Genomic DNA, 17156 nt, shown 5'->3' on the forward strand with positions numbered 1-17156 from the left:
TAAATAAAAATATACATGAATTATTGTACTGTATACAGTGTGAAATGCTTTGGTTCCTAATGAGTGACGAAGCATTAACATCAAGGGTTAAAACGTTTACTTTTAATAATATATTTCTGCACCAAACTAAATAAAAGACTATTTTGCTCATCTGAGAGTACCGTTGATCCAAAAAGCAAAGTTGTTGTGTTAACTTGGACAGGAAGAACTGAAACAGAATCTAATAGTTCTTGTCTTAAATTAGTATATAAAGGGCAAGATAACAGGAAGTGAGAATTTGTTTCTACATCACCACAACGACAATTTGGAGAGTCTACTAAGTTACGAAGGAAAAGGTGAGAATTCAATGAACTTGAATCCATTCTTAAGCGAGCATGAAGAATTTGACCAAAACGATGTCCTATATAATAATACGCTGGGATCTTACTATTTTGGGTACTAATTTGTTTTTTGAATAATGATAGAGATTCACATTTTCTTATGTTTAAGTTAAGAGTGTTCCATAGTTTTGTTGTTGCAGGGATGAAATATTCAGAATATAAACGGGTCCGTGTGTTGACTTGTGAAATATTATTTCTCTGTCTTGTATTATGATCATGCCTACTGCCTACTGAATCAGGTAATAAGTCTCTTAAATACTCTGGAGTTTTATTATTCAAAATTTTGTGATACTGAGTTAGTCTGTGATTGCGTCGTCTTTCAGATAATTTTTCCCATCGAGTTTCAACATATAAATTGTTTATACTGGTAAGTTTAGTACCCCCCGTGACGATACGCGCTGCGTCAAGCTGAATACTTTCAAGTTTAGCAATCAAATTCTGATTTTGAGAGTCCCAAACGACATCGGCATATTCAAGAATTGGGCGAACAAATGATATATAAATTTTTTCAAGTGTAAATCTATCAAGGACATTTTTCATTTTTCTCATAATATTTATTCTTTTGTAAGATTTAGAAACTATATATTCAATATGATCGTTCCAGGATCCGTTATTAGAAAAGAGGACACCTAGATGTTTGTGTTTACCTACTGTTTGTAACTCTTGGGTGTTCATATTTAATGGAGGATGAAAGGGTCTATTTTTTTTTTTTGAAATTATCATACTTTCAGTTTTTTGGGCATTAAAATTCACAAGCCATTTTTTGGACCAATTATAAATCTTATCTAGATCATCATTTAAAATTTTAGCTGTTTCTGTTGGATTGTCAACCATAATATATAATGATGTGTCATCTGCGAATAGCTTAATTTGAGCTTGGATATCTTCTACAATATCGTTTATAAATATCAAAAATAGGAGAGGGCCTAGAATGGACCCTTGTGGGACGCCTGCATTTACAGGTAACCATCCAGAACTTGAACCGTTAATAACCACCCGCTGGACTCTATTTGTAAGATAATTTTCAAACCACCTTAGTAAAGAACCCGATATACCCGCTTGTTGAAGTTTAAATAGCAGTCCCTTATGCCAGACTCGATCAAATGCTTTACTTATATCACAGAATACTACCCTTATTTCTTTACCGCTATCTAAAGCCTTCCCAAAATCATTCGAAATGTTAATTAATTGATTAACCGCTGAATCCCCCTGTGTAAAGCCCGACTGATTTTTCGTTAAAATATTATTGCGCATAAAGTGATTGTAAACATGTTTGTATACACATCGTTCCATACACTTTGATATTACACTCAACAAGGAAATAGGTCTATAGTTTTTAACGTCATTCGGTTTACTATTTTTATAAACTGGGGTAACATTTGCTCTTTTCCATTGATCTGGAAAAGTAGACGTACTTAACGATAAGTTAAATAGTTTACATAGTGGATACTTTAAAACAGAAGATGCTTCTTTTAACAATTTGGGACTTATGAGGTCAGGGCCAGAAGCTTTTGTGGGATTAACAATTTTCAATATATCTTCAACTTCAGTAACAGTAAGTTCTATATAACTAATATCATCACTAATATTGTGAAGTTCTTCAGGTAACACAGCACTTGAATCATCAATATTTGACTGGGAAGAAAAAAATCGATTAAATTCATTTGCCTTTTCGATTTCATCAAATATTAAGTTGTTATTAACCATTAAAGGAGGTATACTTGCGTCGTTCGTTTTTATTCCGGATATTTGTTTAACCGTTTTCCACCAGTTAGTAGTGGACGGGTTACTGTTCATGATTTTTTTAATTAAATTGTTGTTATAATCATCCTTCGATTTTCTTATTAAACTGGTAACTTCATTTCGTATTTTCTTAAATTTTGACCACTCCGATGGGTTATTATATTTTTTAGCCTTTCTGTGGATTCTATTTTTTTTCCTTATCTTTTTTTTAACATCATTTGTTAACCATGGAGGTTCATTTTTACGAACAGTAATTATTTTATTAGGAATACATTTTTCAGCAGCTTCTATGATAGTTTTTGTTATTTCGGTTGTAAATTGTTCAACGTTATTTAAGTTAATTACGGAATCCCAATTTTTTTCAGATAAAATGTTACGATATCTGTCATAGTCTCCTCGATCATATAGCCAAATTTTACGCTTAAAAGTTGTTTGACGACATTTTGGAAAGTTCAAAAGACTAATTATAGGACAGTGAAAACGTATTTGGTCTAATAAAGGTGGCCCGACTCCACTGTAATTTATTATGTGAGCATCGTTTGTTATAAAAAGATCTAACAACGATGACGACGATTCAGTAAAATGAGTAGGCTCATCTATCATTTGAGTAAGACTAAATTGGCTTAACAAAGGTGTAATTTTTGAATTAACAGGAGCTAGTTGGTTATCGTTAAAATCGCCTGTGGCCATTATGTAATTAATAGTATTATCATTAGACGCCATATCAAGAGAATATTCAATTTTTTCCCAGATATCTGATCCACTATTAGGAGGTACATAAAAGGTCCCGAGTAAAGCCTTTTTATCTTTAAATTTAAATTCTAACCATATTGCTTCCAAGCTTTCGCTTTCGAGGTCAATTCGACGTTGAACATGTATATCATTTTTTACATAAACAATTATCCCCCCTCCAACCTTGTGTGGACCTCTGTCACGACGGAAGGGGTGCTGGTAATTTAGGATTTCAATTGATTCGTCGGTATGATTATTGTTTAACCATGTTTCACTAAACGCTAAAATGTCGAAATCAGAATATTCAGCTTGAATCAGATCTATTTTCGGGGCTAGGCTTTGTACATTTAAGTGAAGAATTGAGACTGATTTTGAAAAAAGTTCACCGAAATCCGACATGTCAATTGAGTTAATTGAACTTTGAGAAGAATCGATATCGTCACTGGGACCTGGATTTACCTCTATTCCTGCTAGGACAAGCAAAATTTGAATAACAAATAGTAAAAATAAAATAATAAATAATCTAAGATTAACATTTACACTTGTTGTTTTTTGTACATTTGAGTCTACATGTTTCATCTCTGAAGGTATTAGGCATACGCCTAGTTGATGCGACAACGTGAAAATTAAGATTGATAACACCAGTGCCTGTGAGACACTTTTACAAGTGAGAAATAAGTTGATACAGATAAAATCAATATAATTAAGTCTTTGTTTGATGTTTTTGCCTGGTGAGTATTGGCCAACTCTCATACGATATAACTCGATTCCTACCCCCATGAGTTATGTTACATCTGGCTGAAACTGGTCAAACTGAGAGCGGCCATATACAAAGTTTAATAAACCATAGCATTTCATCTGTTTTGTGAAAAAAGTGAAAGTGAAAAATATGAAAAAAATGTTGGAACTAAAATTGAATAACAATGTGTTGTATGCCTGAAGCAAAAGAAAAAGTATGCACATGTGCATGGATTTAACAAGTAGTTTGGAGGAATGAGTATATACACATGTATAAATGATTGGTGAATGGTACAACTTTATCTATACGTAGTAATTCAGTACAACTGTTAATAACAGCCGTGTCAGATCATCTCGATTTAATTTGATTGCCTAATTGATTATTTGATCGCTGAATTGACAAGGTATGTCTATACAATTTAAAATTTATAGAAAGCATACACGTTTTAAGCAGTGCAATTCACTGTGCATGCTGTTAAGGTTTGCGTGTATAAGATAAAATTTACAAATTGAACTTAAGATCTTTTGTTTAAAGCAGTTTTATTAGTTTGAAGTTAGCCATGAAAATTTCCTTACCATGGAATTTAACATCATGTAAAAACAACCGTTAGTTTTACCATTTTCACGCATGAGTAATTAATTTTACTATGAGAGGTTGTGTTTTGAAAATCAATACGTTAGAATTTGTCACGTGACAAATCAGCGATCAAGGTAAGTATTCCCGTGTAATTTACAGGAATGCGGATGAATTACAAATTAGATGTATTATGTACAAGAATTGTGTAGCATATAATTGTAGTAAAATTTAAAAAAAAAATACATAAACAAGAGAACAAACAAACAAAAAAGAAGCAAAAGTCAATTGCAGACTATATGACAACACTATATTTAGTCAGAATACAGTTGTTTTTGCGAGATTCTGAAACAAGACTGTCAATAGTCTAAAAAAAATGTAGTAATATATACAAAAAAAAACACCAAATAAACATATTGTCAATATATATATATATGCAGTTTTATTCAAAGTTAAATCATGAAATTTTGACACTCGTGTTTTCAGCTGATGTATTTGAGGATGCTCTCTCTGCTAATTCCTTCGCTTGTGCTTCCGCATATGTTATGAGTTGTGGTGGTGTGTACTCGCGTCTGTTTAGTTTGTTGTTGTAGTCTAGCCTATCAAGGAAGTCCATGGAACCAGGACAGCAGTATATCGATACAAAACGTAGGAACGCTGGCATTGTGTTGACAACATGGACTTGCATTTGATTGTCCTTTACATAAATTTTCCCATCAACTGTCCACGTGTCTCTTAAATGACGCTCAATACTGAGCTGCCTGGCTTTGTATGCAATGGCGTTCCTCGGCTTGGTCAGGTCCTCATTAATTCTGACATACTTGTATTGTGTTTTACCTTTTAGAAATTTTCTGCATCTAAGGATCCTCTTATGTTCACATTTGATATACATGTAAATTGTCTTTTTTTATGAAAGATAATATACTATATTATTGTAGTCATGTGCAATAACCTAATGGATGCCTATAAGTGATCTATTTGTGTGACTGCATGTTTTATAATCCCCTAATTTGAAATGAGGCTGAAAAACGGTATCACGACCTAATTCAAAAACTAGGGATAAAATGTTAATAGATTTAAAAACATAATTCTATTGAAATTGAATGCAATAACATAGCAACCGATGCTGCAGATAACGTAATCTAATTGAAATTAAGATATCGTTCCGATTTTACTACAATTAGACAACACTTCATTCCACATTTTCACGTATTTAGGCAACCAACGAAATGTCTGCCTGAAATTTTTTGAATGTGCTTGTCATTTCGATAAAACCCGAGAGCCCTCTGAAGGATGTTGATACACAGAGTTCAAGTTTGAGAATTTAGTATAAAATCATGCCATGTTATGAGTTTAAAGTAAAGTATTTCAAAACGTTTATCTTGTATAAAAATGGTTTTAATGAGAAAAATAAACTAAACGTTTATGTATACCTTCTGTACACCTCCTAAAGCTTTTACACGTTACGATTAAACAATGTAACGTTATTTGAACTCGGAATGATATAACATTACATGTATTTGAACTCGGAATGATATAACATTACATGTATTTGAACTCGGAATGATATAACATTATTTGAACTCTAAAGGTACATTTATATAACTTGTCATTTTCGTGTCGAAGAACTGACTACTAGTTCAATAAAAGTATTATAAGTAGATTATCTATTTTACAAGCAAAATTCAGACGTATTAAATATCACTACTGAACGACAAAATGACAAAATTATTCAGGATAGGCGTGTTAACTGATCCCATAATGTTTAAATCGGTTTAATGAGAATAAACCAATTCGTTATGTCAAAAAAAGAATAAAATGAAATCTTGGGTGAAATACTTCAATCAAACGAAAGAGGGCAACCAAAAACACATAGAGGAAACACTACCTCTTTGAAAACACCCAAAACTGATGGGGCTACGCCGTCATTAAAATCACACACATCAGTTATAAAGCAACAAAAACCGGTAGAATCCGTCTTTAAAAGCTCCAACATCAGAGACATGTAGGAGTACCATGCGTCTTTAAAAGCTCCAACATCAGATAGAGGTACCACGCATCTTTAAAAGCTCCAACATCAGATAGAGGTACCACGCGTCTTTAAAAGCTCCAACATCAGATAAAGGTTCCACGCGTCTTTAAAAGCTCCATCATCAGATAGAGGTACCTCGCGTCTTTAAAAGCTCCAACATCAGATAGAGGTAAATGCACCATGCGTCTTTAAAAGCTCCAACATCAGATAGAGGTACCACGCGTCTTTAAAAGCTCCAACATCAGATAGAGGTACCATGCGTCTTTAAAAGCTCCAACATCAGATAGAGGTAAATGCACCATGCGTCTTTAAAAGCTCCAACATCAGATAGAGGTACCACGCGTCTTTAAAAGCTCCAACATCAGATAGAGGTACCACGCGTCTTTAAAAGCTCTAACATCAGATAGAGGTACCACGCGTCTTTAAAAGCTCCAACATCAGATAGAGGTACCACGCGTCTTTAAAAGCTCCAACATCAGATAGAGGTACCACGCGTCTTTAAAAGCTCCAACATCAGATAGAGGTACCACGCGTCTTTAAAAGCTCCAACATCAGATAGAGGTACCACGCGTCTTTAAAAGCTCCAACATCAGATAGAGGTACCACGCGTCTTTAAAAGCTCCAACATCAGATAGAGGTACCACGCGTCTTTAAAAGCTCCAACATCAGATAGAGGTACCACGCGTCTTTAAAAGCTCCAACATCAGATAGAGGTACCACGCGTCTTTAAAAGCTCCAACGTCAGATAGAGGTACCACGCGTCTTTAAAAGCTCCAACATCAGATAGAGGTACCACGCGTCTTTAAAAGCTCCAACATCAGATAGAGGTACCATGCGTCTTTAAAAGCTCCAACATCAGATAGAGATACCACGCGTCTTTAAAAGCACTAAACACAGATGGAGATAACACCTGTCTTTAAAAGACTCGAAACAAACAAATGTTTTGTCTGGCTTTCAAAAGCCCCTACCACTAACGAAGTGCCGTTTACCTTTGACTAAAAAGCGCCTACAACAGAAGCGCCACTCGTTTAAAAAAATCCATTACAAACAGTAGTGCATTCGCCATACAGAGAACAAACATTTCGGGATATATCTCCACCAGTTACGTGTTTACCTTCTATAGATAAAAACCTACATGTTTGTAGGACGAATAAATACTTGAATATTTTATGTGCTATACGAGAAAGAGGGGCCCAAATAGAATAGCTAAATCAGCTTAAGACACACTTTGCCGTAAGGAGCAAAAACCTTAGTTCCCTAAACTATCAAGTTGAAATGAGAACTTGATTAAGGAATCAGACTGAGTGTAAAAAACACTTACTTTTCGTGCTTATAATACCTTTGTGAACTGTACAACAGCACTAAGTCAAACTCGATTCGTTCCTTACAATATTTTTTTATATATATTCACAATTCGTCTATTCGGAGAAATGGGTTACTAATACTAGTATCCGCTTTATTTGTTTTTCTCATATAATTGTTAATTTTAGTATCTGCTACAAATTGTACCTATCTCAATGCCAAACTAATGAGTTTTTGTTCTAATTGTTTTTGTCCATAATGACACGAAGACATATAAAAACCTCGTTTGTTTGAGTTTCATTAAATATGTATGTCTGATTTTAACGTGATTGTAAATTGGAATTACATATTGTTTTTGTTCTCAAAACAATTAATTAAGGTTATCTTTGTCCCTGATATTGAACTGATTACCGACTTTGTTGACACTTAAGAATAAATAATTGTTCTTATTTCAAATGAAAATGAAAGTGTTTTTAAGGACATGGGAGCAAATTAATTGAGACAGCAGGGATTAATCCAGTCATTTTAAAAGGGAGTTCAAGATTTTTCCCAACCCAGGAGAAACGGGGTTCCAACCCATTCAAATGCATTGATCGTCCATAGAATGTGAGGGGATTCCAACTCACGGACCACCCATCCTATAGAACCATCACTAGACAGTCACCCAACAATATAAAAACAGTCATAATGCATGGTCAATTAAACAGTAACAAAATGTGTCGCACATTAAAATGGAGAAGGAATATAACAAAGGGACTTTAAAACTCATTAGTCGTAAACTGCCTGACAACGCCATATCATGGCAAAGAACCAAAAACAACATAACACACAATATCATGGCAAAGAACGGAAAACAACTTGACAACGCCATATTATGGCAAAGAACAGAAAACAACCTGACAACGCCATTGAATGGTAAAGAACGGAAAACAACCCGAAAACGCCATATCATGACAAAGAACGGAAAACAACATGAAAACGCCATATCATGGCAAAGAACGGAAAACAACATGACAACGCCATTTCATGGCAAAGAATAAAAAGAACATAACACACAATAGCATGGCAAAGAACGGAAAACAACCTGACAACGCCAAATCATGGCAATGAACGGAAAACAACCTGACAATGCCATATCATGGCAAAGAACGGAAAACAACCTGACAACGCCTTTCATTTCAAAGAACGGGAAACAACATGACAACGCCATATCATGGCAAAGAACGGAAAACATCCTGACAACGCAATATCATGGCAAAAAAACGGAAAACAACCTGACAACGCCATATCATGGCAAAGAACGGAAACAACCTGACAACGCCATATCATGGGAAAGAACGGAAAACAACATGATAACGCCATTTCATGGCAAATAATAAAAAAGAACATAACACACAATAGCATGGCAAAGAACGGAAAACAACCTGACAACGCCATATCATGGCAATGAACGGAAAATAACATGACAACGCCATATCATGACAAAGAATCAAAAACAACACGACAACGCCATATCATGGCAAAGAATGAAAAACATTCTGACAACGCCATATCATGGCAAAGAATGGAAAACAACATGACAAGGCCATATCATGGCAAAAAACGGAAAACAACCTGACAAGGCCATATCATGGCAAAAAACGGAAAACAACCTGACAATGCCATATCATTGCAAAAAACGGAAAACAACCTGACAACGCCATATCATGGCAAAGAACGGAAAACAACCTGACAACGCCATATCATGGCAAAGAACGGAAAACAACCTGACAACGCCATATCATTGCAAAAAACGGAAAACAACCTGACAACGCCATATCATGGCAAAAAACGGAAAACAACCTGACAACGCCATATCATGGCAAAGAACAAAAAACAACCTGACAACGCCATAACATGGCAAAAAAAAACGGAAAACAACCTGACAACGCCATAGCATGGCAAAAAACGGAAAACAACATGACAAGGCCATATCATGGCAAAAAACGGAAAACAACCTGACAATGCCATATCATTGCAAAAAACGGAAAACAACCTGACAACGCCATATCATGGCAAAGAACGGAAAACAACCTGACAACGCCATATCATGGCAAAGAACGGAAAACAACCTGACAACGCCATATCATTGCAAAAAACGGAAAACAACCTGACAACGCCATATCATGGCAATGAACGGAAAATAACATGACAACGCCATATCATGGCAAAGAACAAAAAACAACCTGACAACGCCATATCATGGCAAAAAAAAAACGGAAAACAACCTGACAACGCCATATCATGGCAAAAAACGGAAAACAACCTGACAACGCCATATTATGGCAAAGAACGGAAAACAACCTGACAACGCCATATCATGGCAAAGAACGGAAAACAACCTGACAACGCCATATCATGGCAAAGAACGGAAAACAACCTGACAACGCCATATCATGGCAAAGAACGGAAAACAACCTGACAACGCCATATCATTGCAAAAAACGGAAAACAACCTGACAACGCCATATCATGGCAAAAAACGAAAAACAACCTGACAACGCCATATCATGGCAAAGAACAAAAAACAACCTGACAACGCCATATCATGGCAAAAAAAAAACGGAAAACAACCTGACAACGCCATATCATGGCAAAAAACGGAAAACAACCTGACAACGCCATATCATGGCAAAGAACGGAAAACAACCTGACAACGCCATATCATGGCAAAGAACCGTAAACAACCTGACAACGCCATATCATGGCAAAGAACGGAAAACAACATGACAACGCCATATCATGGCAAAGAACGGAAAACAACCTGAAAACGCCATGAGCATGGCATAGAACGGAAAACAACATGATAACGCCATATCATGGAAAAGAAAAAAAGACAACATGACAAAGCAGTATTATGAATAAGAACGTAAAACAACATGAAAATGCCATATCATTGCAAAGTACGGAAAACGACGACCCAATTTAAATGTTGCACGTCAGAAAAATTCTAAGAGAATCAACAACCACAGAAAAAGATACTCACTATCACCTTGTGAACAGGTCGCAAAACCTGCTATTGCGTTTCCTTGATCTTTTCTTTTCAATTGTATTTTTAAACGCGGATTACGCAATCGTTCAAATTCTTGAAAAATAATGATGATCGTATACTATTAACAAAAAATCCTGAATGGACAAATACTAGGACAATGACATAAAGTGACAAGGCTCTTAGTTTTAGACGATGAAGCAAATTTAAATCAGATTTTTTTTTATCAATTTGAGACGTCTACAATACATCAACTTTTTGTCATCGCAGCAAAACTAAACCGTTGTCATTAAATACGACAGATAAAACATGACACTTAAATGAAACTAATTAAGTTATCAGAGGAAGCCAATAGAGTGGACCATCTTAAATGCGTTTTAGTCTGAAATGATGAATTTAAAGCCGTATAACATTCCAATGATGCCGGATGATACAATTTACTTCTTAAGCATGTGATGCTAATGATTTAATTATCAGAGTTTAAACCGAACATATAGGAAGCAGCATAAATATAACATTAGAAGTTTATTATCCTGTTAAAATGCAACATAAGTAAATTGTACTCTTAGTGCAACACCTTGGGAAGTCAAGCAAGACAGGGCCTTTCTATACTTGTTACCCTTCCAGAACACACGAGATCACTATTGAATTTTTACATAAATCGTGTTTTTCAAATTTTCCGACTAATATTTCTTACTTCGTAATATTGTTCAGGTTGTCACTTCTCGTGCGATGAATTGCATTTTAGATCACGCAGTCAGTCACTCAATGAAGTTTTAGAAAGCCGAAATCTCGTTTTAAACGAGAGAAAAAAACATTACTAGTTAGCTAACCCGAATCGTGTTCAACTCTGTGGTTTCTTACAAACATAATAAATTTCTCTTTTTCGTGACAACAAATTAATAAAAACAAAGAAATTCATTGTTTTTGCGGAAAATCACAAGAACGAATAATTAATAATTGATGAACTCTTTTCGTGACTTCGGAACATCTCTGTCACTATTAAACCACCAGAGAATTTTAGATGACCCTAAGCGACCTTAATTTCTGTAATTGTAGTTATAATTAATCCTACTGCGTTAAAGCAGGTTGACAACAAATACCAGGCTACTAACATTATGCAATCATTTCCTAGAAATTATTCAATTTAGATGATTATATTGCTCTCTCTGTTTTCTTTCAATTCTACGGTTATTCCATGCATAGCAATCATATCATTATTTATTTAGATTTTATATTCGTTTACAGATGTACTTTGGTTTCTTCAGCTCGGTATTTATAAAAGCTTAATACTCAGCTGCTTATTTTCTATGACAAAGACTTTATCTTATACATCTTTATATGAAGTAACAACAGCATGTGTTTCCATTTGATAAGCACAAGGTGGACAAACTTACCAACCATGTGCCTGTTTCTTATGTGGAGGACAGAAAATGCACATTCACCTAATCTATAGCTTGACAATTACGCTTGTTGTGTTACCTACCCTGTTCTTGTTTCTACCATGGTGGGCAGAAAATACACAAGTCACTTATATGTAGATTGAATAGCTTGTTCTGTTACCTACACTGTTCTTGTTTCTACAAGTCACGTATATGTAGATTGACAACCTAGCTTGGTCTCTTACCATGTGATACTTTTTACTGTGGAGGGCAGAAAAGACACAAGTCACCTGATTTGAAGATTGACAAGCTTGTTATTAGTATACATTGTATTACCATGTTCTGGTTTCTACTGTGGAGGACAGATAAGGCACAATTTACCTGAGATAACTTATAGAGTGTCTTACCTGCTGAACAAATCGATGTTTAGGAAAACATATTCTCCGTTGTCAAAATTTAATTCGTGAGCTTTAATCAGTATATCCCTGACAGAATCAGCAGAAGCACACAGCACAACAACTGAAACGAAAAAGAAAAACACAATTAGTAAAACCGAAACATGGTACGTTAATAACAACATTAATATACCGTTGTCTTGAAAGACCACTATTATTTTTGACATCTTATTAATATTACTTCAGGGGCCGGTTGTTACATCACTTGGTTAAATTTAACCCTCTGTTTAATATAACCCAGGGTTAAATCATTTAAACTATGGATGAACAACTGGGCCCAAGCAGAACTATGAACGTTTCTAATAATAAGTCATACATGTAATAGATAGGTTTCGATTGACGTGATTCGAGTAGGGGTTCTTCTGCTCAGTCGCCATGAAGGAAGGCGAACTAGTTTAAGAGCTGCAGTCTTGTGAATGTATAACTGTACAATATGTAATTGCGTCTGTTAGTATGTGACGTACTGAGTCTGAGTCGTTATGTCTTGTTGAACAAACAACTTAATTATTTAGGTTTTGTAATTATATTCTCTTGATTTATACGAACTGGTGGTCAAAATTGTACGATGCTATATTCGTTAAGAGGTCGATTTTGACTTTGTTTTTATTTGACAGAAGTGTAAGTATTAAGTTGTTTAAATATACATTGAAGTTGTATTTATTGAAACCAGAAGGCCAAAGCCATATACTGTGGCTTAATAAAGGGTGTTTTTATGGTTTGTGTCAAGTTAAATTGAAAGAAACAACCATGAAAATCACAAATTCTAACCCTTTCTACTTCCGGTATAACAAACAGCAGCAGACATGCGTAAAATACCAAAAGGACAGTAGGCGTTTAACTATCCATTTTATTTGTCTTGACCTCAATTTACATCAAAGACATTTATTTTACAATTAAGATTTCTATTTTATCTAAGCTCAACATACTACCCAATTATATATATACTTTCTTGAAACTTAAGCTGATTTTCTCTCACTCCGGAAATAATTTATCCGTCGTTGGAAACTCAAATAATCCCATAAGAAAACTCCGTATTCCGATTAATATCCGTTACAGATGGAAATTCATTAGTAAACCAATTTAACAAACGTTTTGGTTTACAAATAAAAGGAAAACATAAATCAAGGAAAATACTTTCCCCTTCTATTATATAACGGGTCTTTCTTGTCTGTGATTCGTATGATTTATCTCCCCTTTCAGTATCCGTCGTGAAAGAAGATTCAGGTCATTCAGGGATGGCTTACACATTTCGAAAATAAACTTTCAAATTGAATGGACATCCATATAAAGGTATAAAATATATTGAATCTAATTTTTGAAATTGTTCCAAGTAGAACCTCCATATAAATAGGATATCGATGATTGTTTGATACAAATTAGATGTGGTATGAGTGCCAATGAGACAAGGTATAAACAATTATATGTCAAAGTACGGCCTGCAACACGGAGCCTTAACCTATACCGAACAGCAAGCAAGTTATTCTTGCTCATGTTTGCTTGATCGCATATCCCAGTAACGACGAGATCAAACTAACAAAGAGTACAATAGATACGATCTGATATGTACAGTTAGAAAGAGGTCGACCTGAATACATTTGTAAATCAGGATAGGTTTAATAGGGAAATAGATCGCGGCATGTACATTACTCCTCTTAAAGCTTTGCTAGGGTTTCTTAAGGTGCAGAGAGTGCGGCGTTATTTTGACACGTGGGTATTATTTGTACATCCCACAAAGTAAAATGGAAGCTACACTTTAGCAAGAGAGAAATTGTATGAAAAAGAGACACCAAGGGATGAACATATTGCTGTACCCCAGTCAACCATAGGGACGTTGCTATGATAACAATAGTTTCATAAATAGCGATCAGAGTCCTCTTTTTCAATATGTTATCCTTGACATAATAATAACTAACAGTTTGCCTCTTTTGTTTCTTTCGAGGTTACAATCCGTATGTCTTATTCTCTTCAAGCAATCTGCTCTGTTACACTTTAAGCAGTGCTTCATTTAGTTATTTAGTTTATAACATTCAATATTCTGTTATTACTATTTTCTAAATTGTTAATTTCTATTTCAACATAAAATGTAAAATCGTATGAAAAGGGAACATTCAAAACAATGTCACCCACTGAGTCATTGTTACAGTAGAATAAAATACTGCCAATTTAGTACAGTATGATATTAAAAATATTTTATTGTATGAATTTTAATATTCTAAAATCAATACAACAAATTCATAAAGTTCTGCTTCTGAACAATTCCAATGTTCATTATACTAAAATGGATGACAAATGATACAAAGCATTGCATATATGTGACCTTTCAAATGTCAGAAAATCATGAATTAAGAATAGCAGCTGACGACGAAAAATTGCACAGTGGAACGAAATCTTCCTTTTTCAAATGACAAATTAGATATAACGTTACAATCAAACTTTGTCTATTTGACACATCTGAAATTGACTTAATAAATGGCGTAGATAATTGGGCGGCAAGGCTAATTAACTGGCAAAAACATTTCTATATCGGAATCGATACGTGTTTATCACGGCAATGCTTTCGGGGCTTATAAAATGAAAAACCAATATGAGGTCGACTACGAAGATGGTGTGAAAGTGACATCTTATAAAACTAGGGAAAAAACTCCGATACAACTAATAAAAAATGAATTCTATAAAATGCAGCATCAACACTATTGTCAAATTCAATTCAGCAAAGTAACAGACAACTGTTCGAGGTCGGACAGTTTCTTGAATGCCTATAATCCAGATGTATGATAACCTATACATGTTTCGTTATTTTTATTTTAAGTCTTATTTTGGTGACACATCTTTTATTCCGTTGACATATTTAAAAATTCTGTAAATAAGAAATGGAGACGTTTGAACTGCTTTTTTAAAAAGCAAGTTGTTGACATTACTTTTATATACATTTTGATCGCACTTTCAGACAAAAAACACAAGTTTTATTTGAAAATGAATGGTTATGTCTCAACCATACTTAAATATTGGACTATTTACAAAATGAATGGATATGACACAAACAGACGACACATAGAAAATATACGATTACAAAGCGAATTACCATGTCAATGACACAATACACAGACTAAGATAATGTACTATTACAAAGTAAATGTGAATAAAGCTGACAAAAATACTTTCTTTTTTTAAATTGTTTAAAATATTCCCTCTCTTAAACCACAAATTTAAAATTCGATTGTAAGCGATTAAACTGGTATTGTTAAGCTACAATGTAACAGTGACAGACACTTTCCCATGGAATCGCACTACCATTTAAATGTGCATCCGCCTCCCACTGCTCGTATTTAAATGTCATTTGTCGTATCTGGTTACTGACAAATTAGGAGTAAAGGGAGCGCGGTAATCGATCAATTGTTTAATAAAAATCGAATATATTTTATCGACTTAATCCGATTACCCACAATTCCCTGATTGATGATGATGATTGATCATCCGGTTCTGCTGTGTCAGTGCGTTTTAAAGTGCAACTGTTATTCAAAGACATTTGTATCTGATTGAAAATACATGATATTTAGTACATTTTATATAGAATAGGCCGTATGTTTTTCTGTTTAAATGATTAAACAATTTTTGTTGCGCCCTGTATAGCTTGCTGTTGAGTGTAAGTCAACTTGAAGACTCCGTTTTAAAGACCATAGTTGACCTTTAATTGTTTACTTTAACAAATTGTGATTTAGATGCAGATTTTTCATATTGGCACTTATGCCACATCTTTTTAATATAAACATAGAAAGAAAGGTATAGCTACAAAAGGTAAAACATCAAACCTAAAATACAGAAAACAATCATCGGAGTTGTCAAGTGGTTTTAAGTTTTTGGTATTATTAATTTAACTTCCAATTTTGAGATTATTTTTTTTCATATTGAATAACTAAAATGAAAATGGTCCGTATATATATTTGTGTCAATTCGATTTTCGTGTTTGACATCTGTTCATTAATCCATAAACGTTTATTATAGCAGTGCAACTCGGTCGTTCAACAGTAAATCTAAAATAATCCAATAAAATGGTTTTAAAGCGATTGCAGTGTAAAAGACGTCTCCTCATTTAACAAATTGAAATGCAAATGCATCTAATCTTAAAACTGCATGTGAAAAAGAGATATTACTTCTTCCAAATTCGTCTCCAGTTTCTAAATTATAGGAAAGTTTGAACATCAATTTATTTTGACAGTGGGTTTTAACCAAATTTCCTTGTTTACTCGAAGACATTATGTAAATAATAAAGATGAAATTCTAATCATTTGTAAACAGAGATCCCACGTGACAACCTATACCAGGAAGAAAATTGAATAATTGATGCACTGATGAAAAACGATACGAGCAATGAGTAAACTATATTTTCCTTTTCTTTGAATAAACAGAATTGAAACGGTTCTTAGTTCTTCTTTGCATAAAAGCTTAAAAGCTGGATCAGTTTTCAATTCAATATATTGTCAGTATTGCCGGTGCTGTTTGAGCTGAATTCATTAACGGAAATTCTTAAGAATTGTGTCTTTACTCAGAATTCAACCACACCGAACCAACCCATCAAATGATATCGGATATGTTCCTTATGTAGTAACTAAAATACCCTTTTCCTTTTCACGAATGTGACCTACCGAATTAGACTATTTACCGGATTTGTAATAACATAAGTAACACGACGATTGCCACATGTGGAACAGGATCTGCTTACACTTCCGGAGCACCTGAGATCACTCCAAGTTTTTGGTGGGGTTCGTGTTGTTTAGTCTTTAGTTTTGTAT

General features: G+C 34.4%; 1 protein-coding gene across 10 annotated transcripts in view; it reads right to left on the reverse strand.

Moving 5' to 3' along the window:
• LOC134719107 (atrial natriuretic peptide receptor 1-like) overlaps positions 1 to 17156 on the reverse strand; it is a 362861-nt gene that overhangs the window by 57550 nt on the left and 288155 nt on the right. For all 10 annotated transcript variants that reach the window (XM_063582071.1, XM_063582069.1, XM_063582070.1 and 7 more), the window contains exon 2: positions 12319 to 12430. In XM_063582071.1, the coding sequence (XP_063438141.1) occupies positions 12319 to 12430 (112 nt within the window). The remainder of the gene's footprint in view (positions 1 to 12318; positions 12431 to 17156) is intronic.

Source organism: Mytilus trossulus, chromosome 5, assembly GCF_036588685.1.
Source record: "Mytilus trossulus isolate FHL-02 chromosome 5, PNRI_Mtr1.1.1.hap1, whole genome shotgun sequence".
NCBI classification, from domain to species: Eukaryota; Metazoa; Mollusca; class Bivalvia; order Mytilida; family Mytilidae; genus Mytilus; species Mytilus trossulus.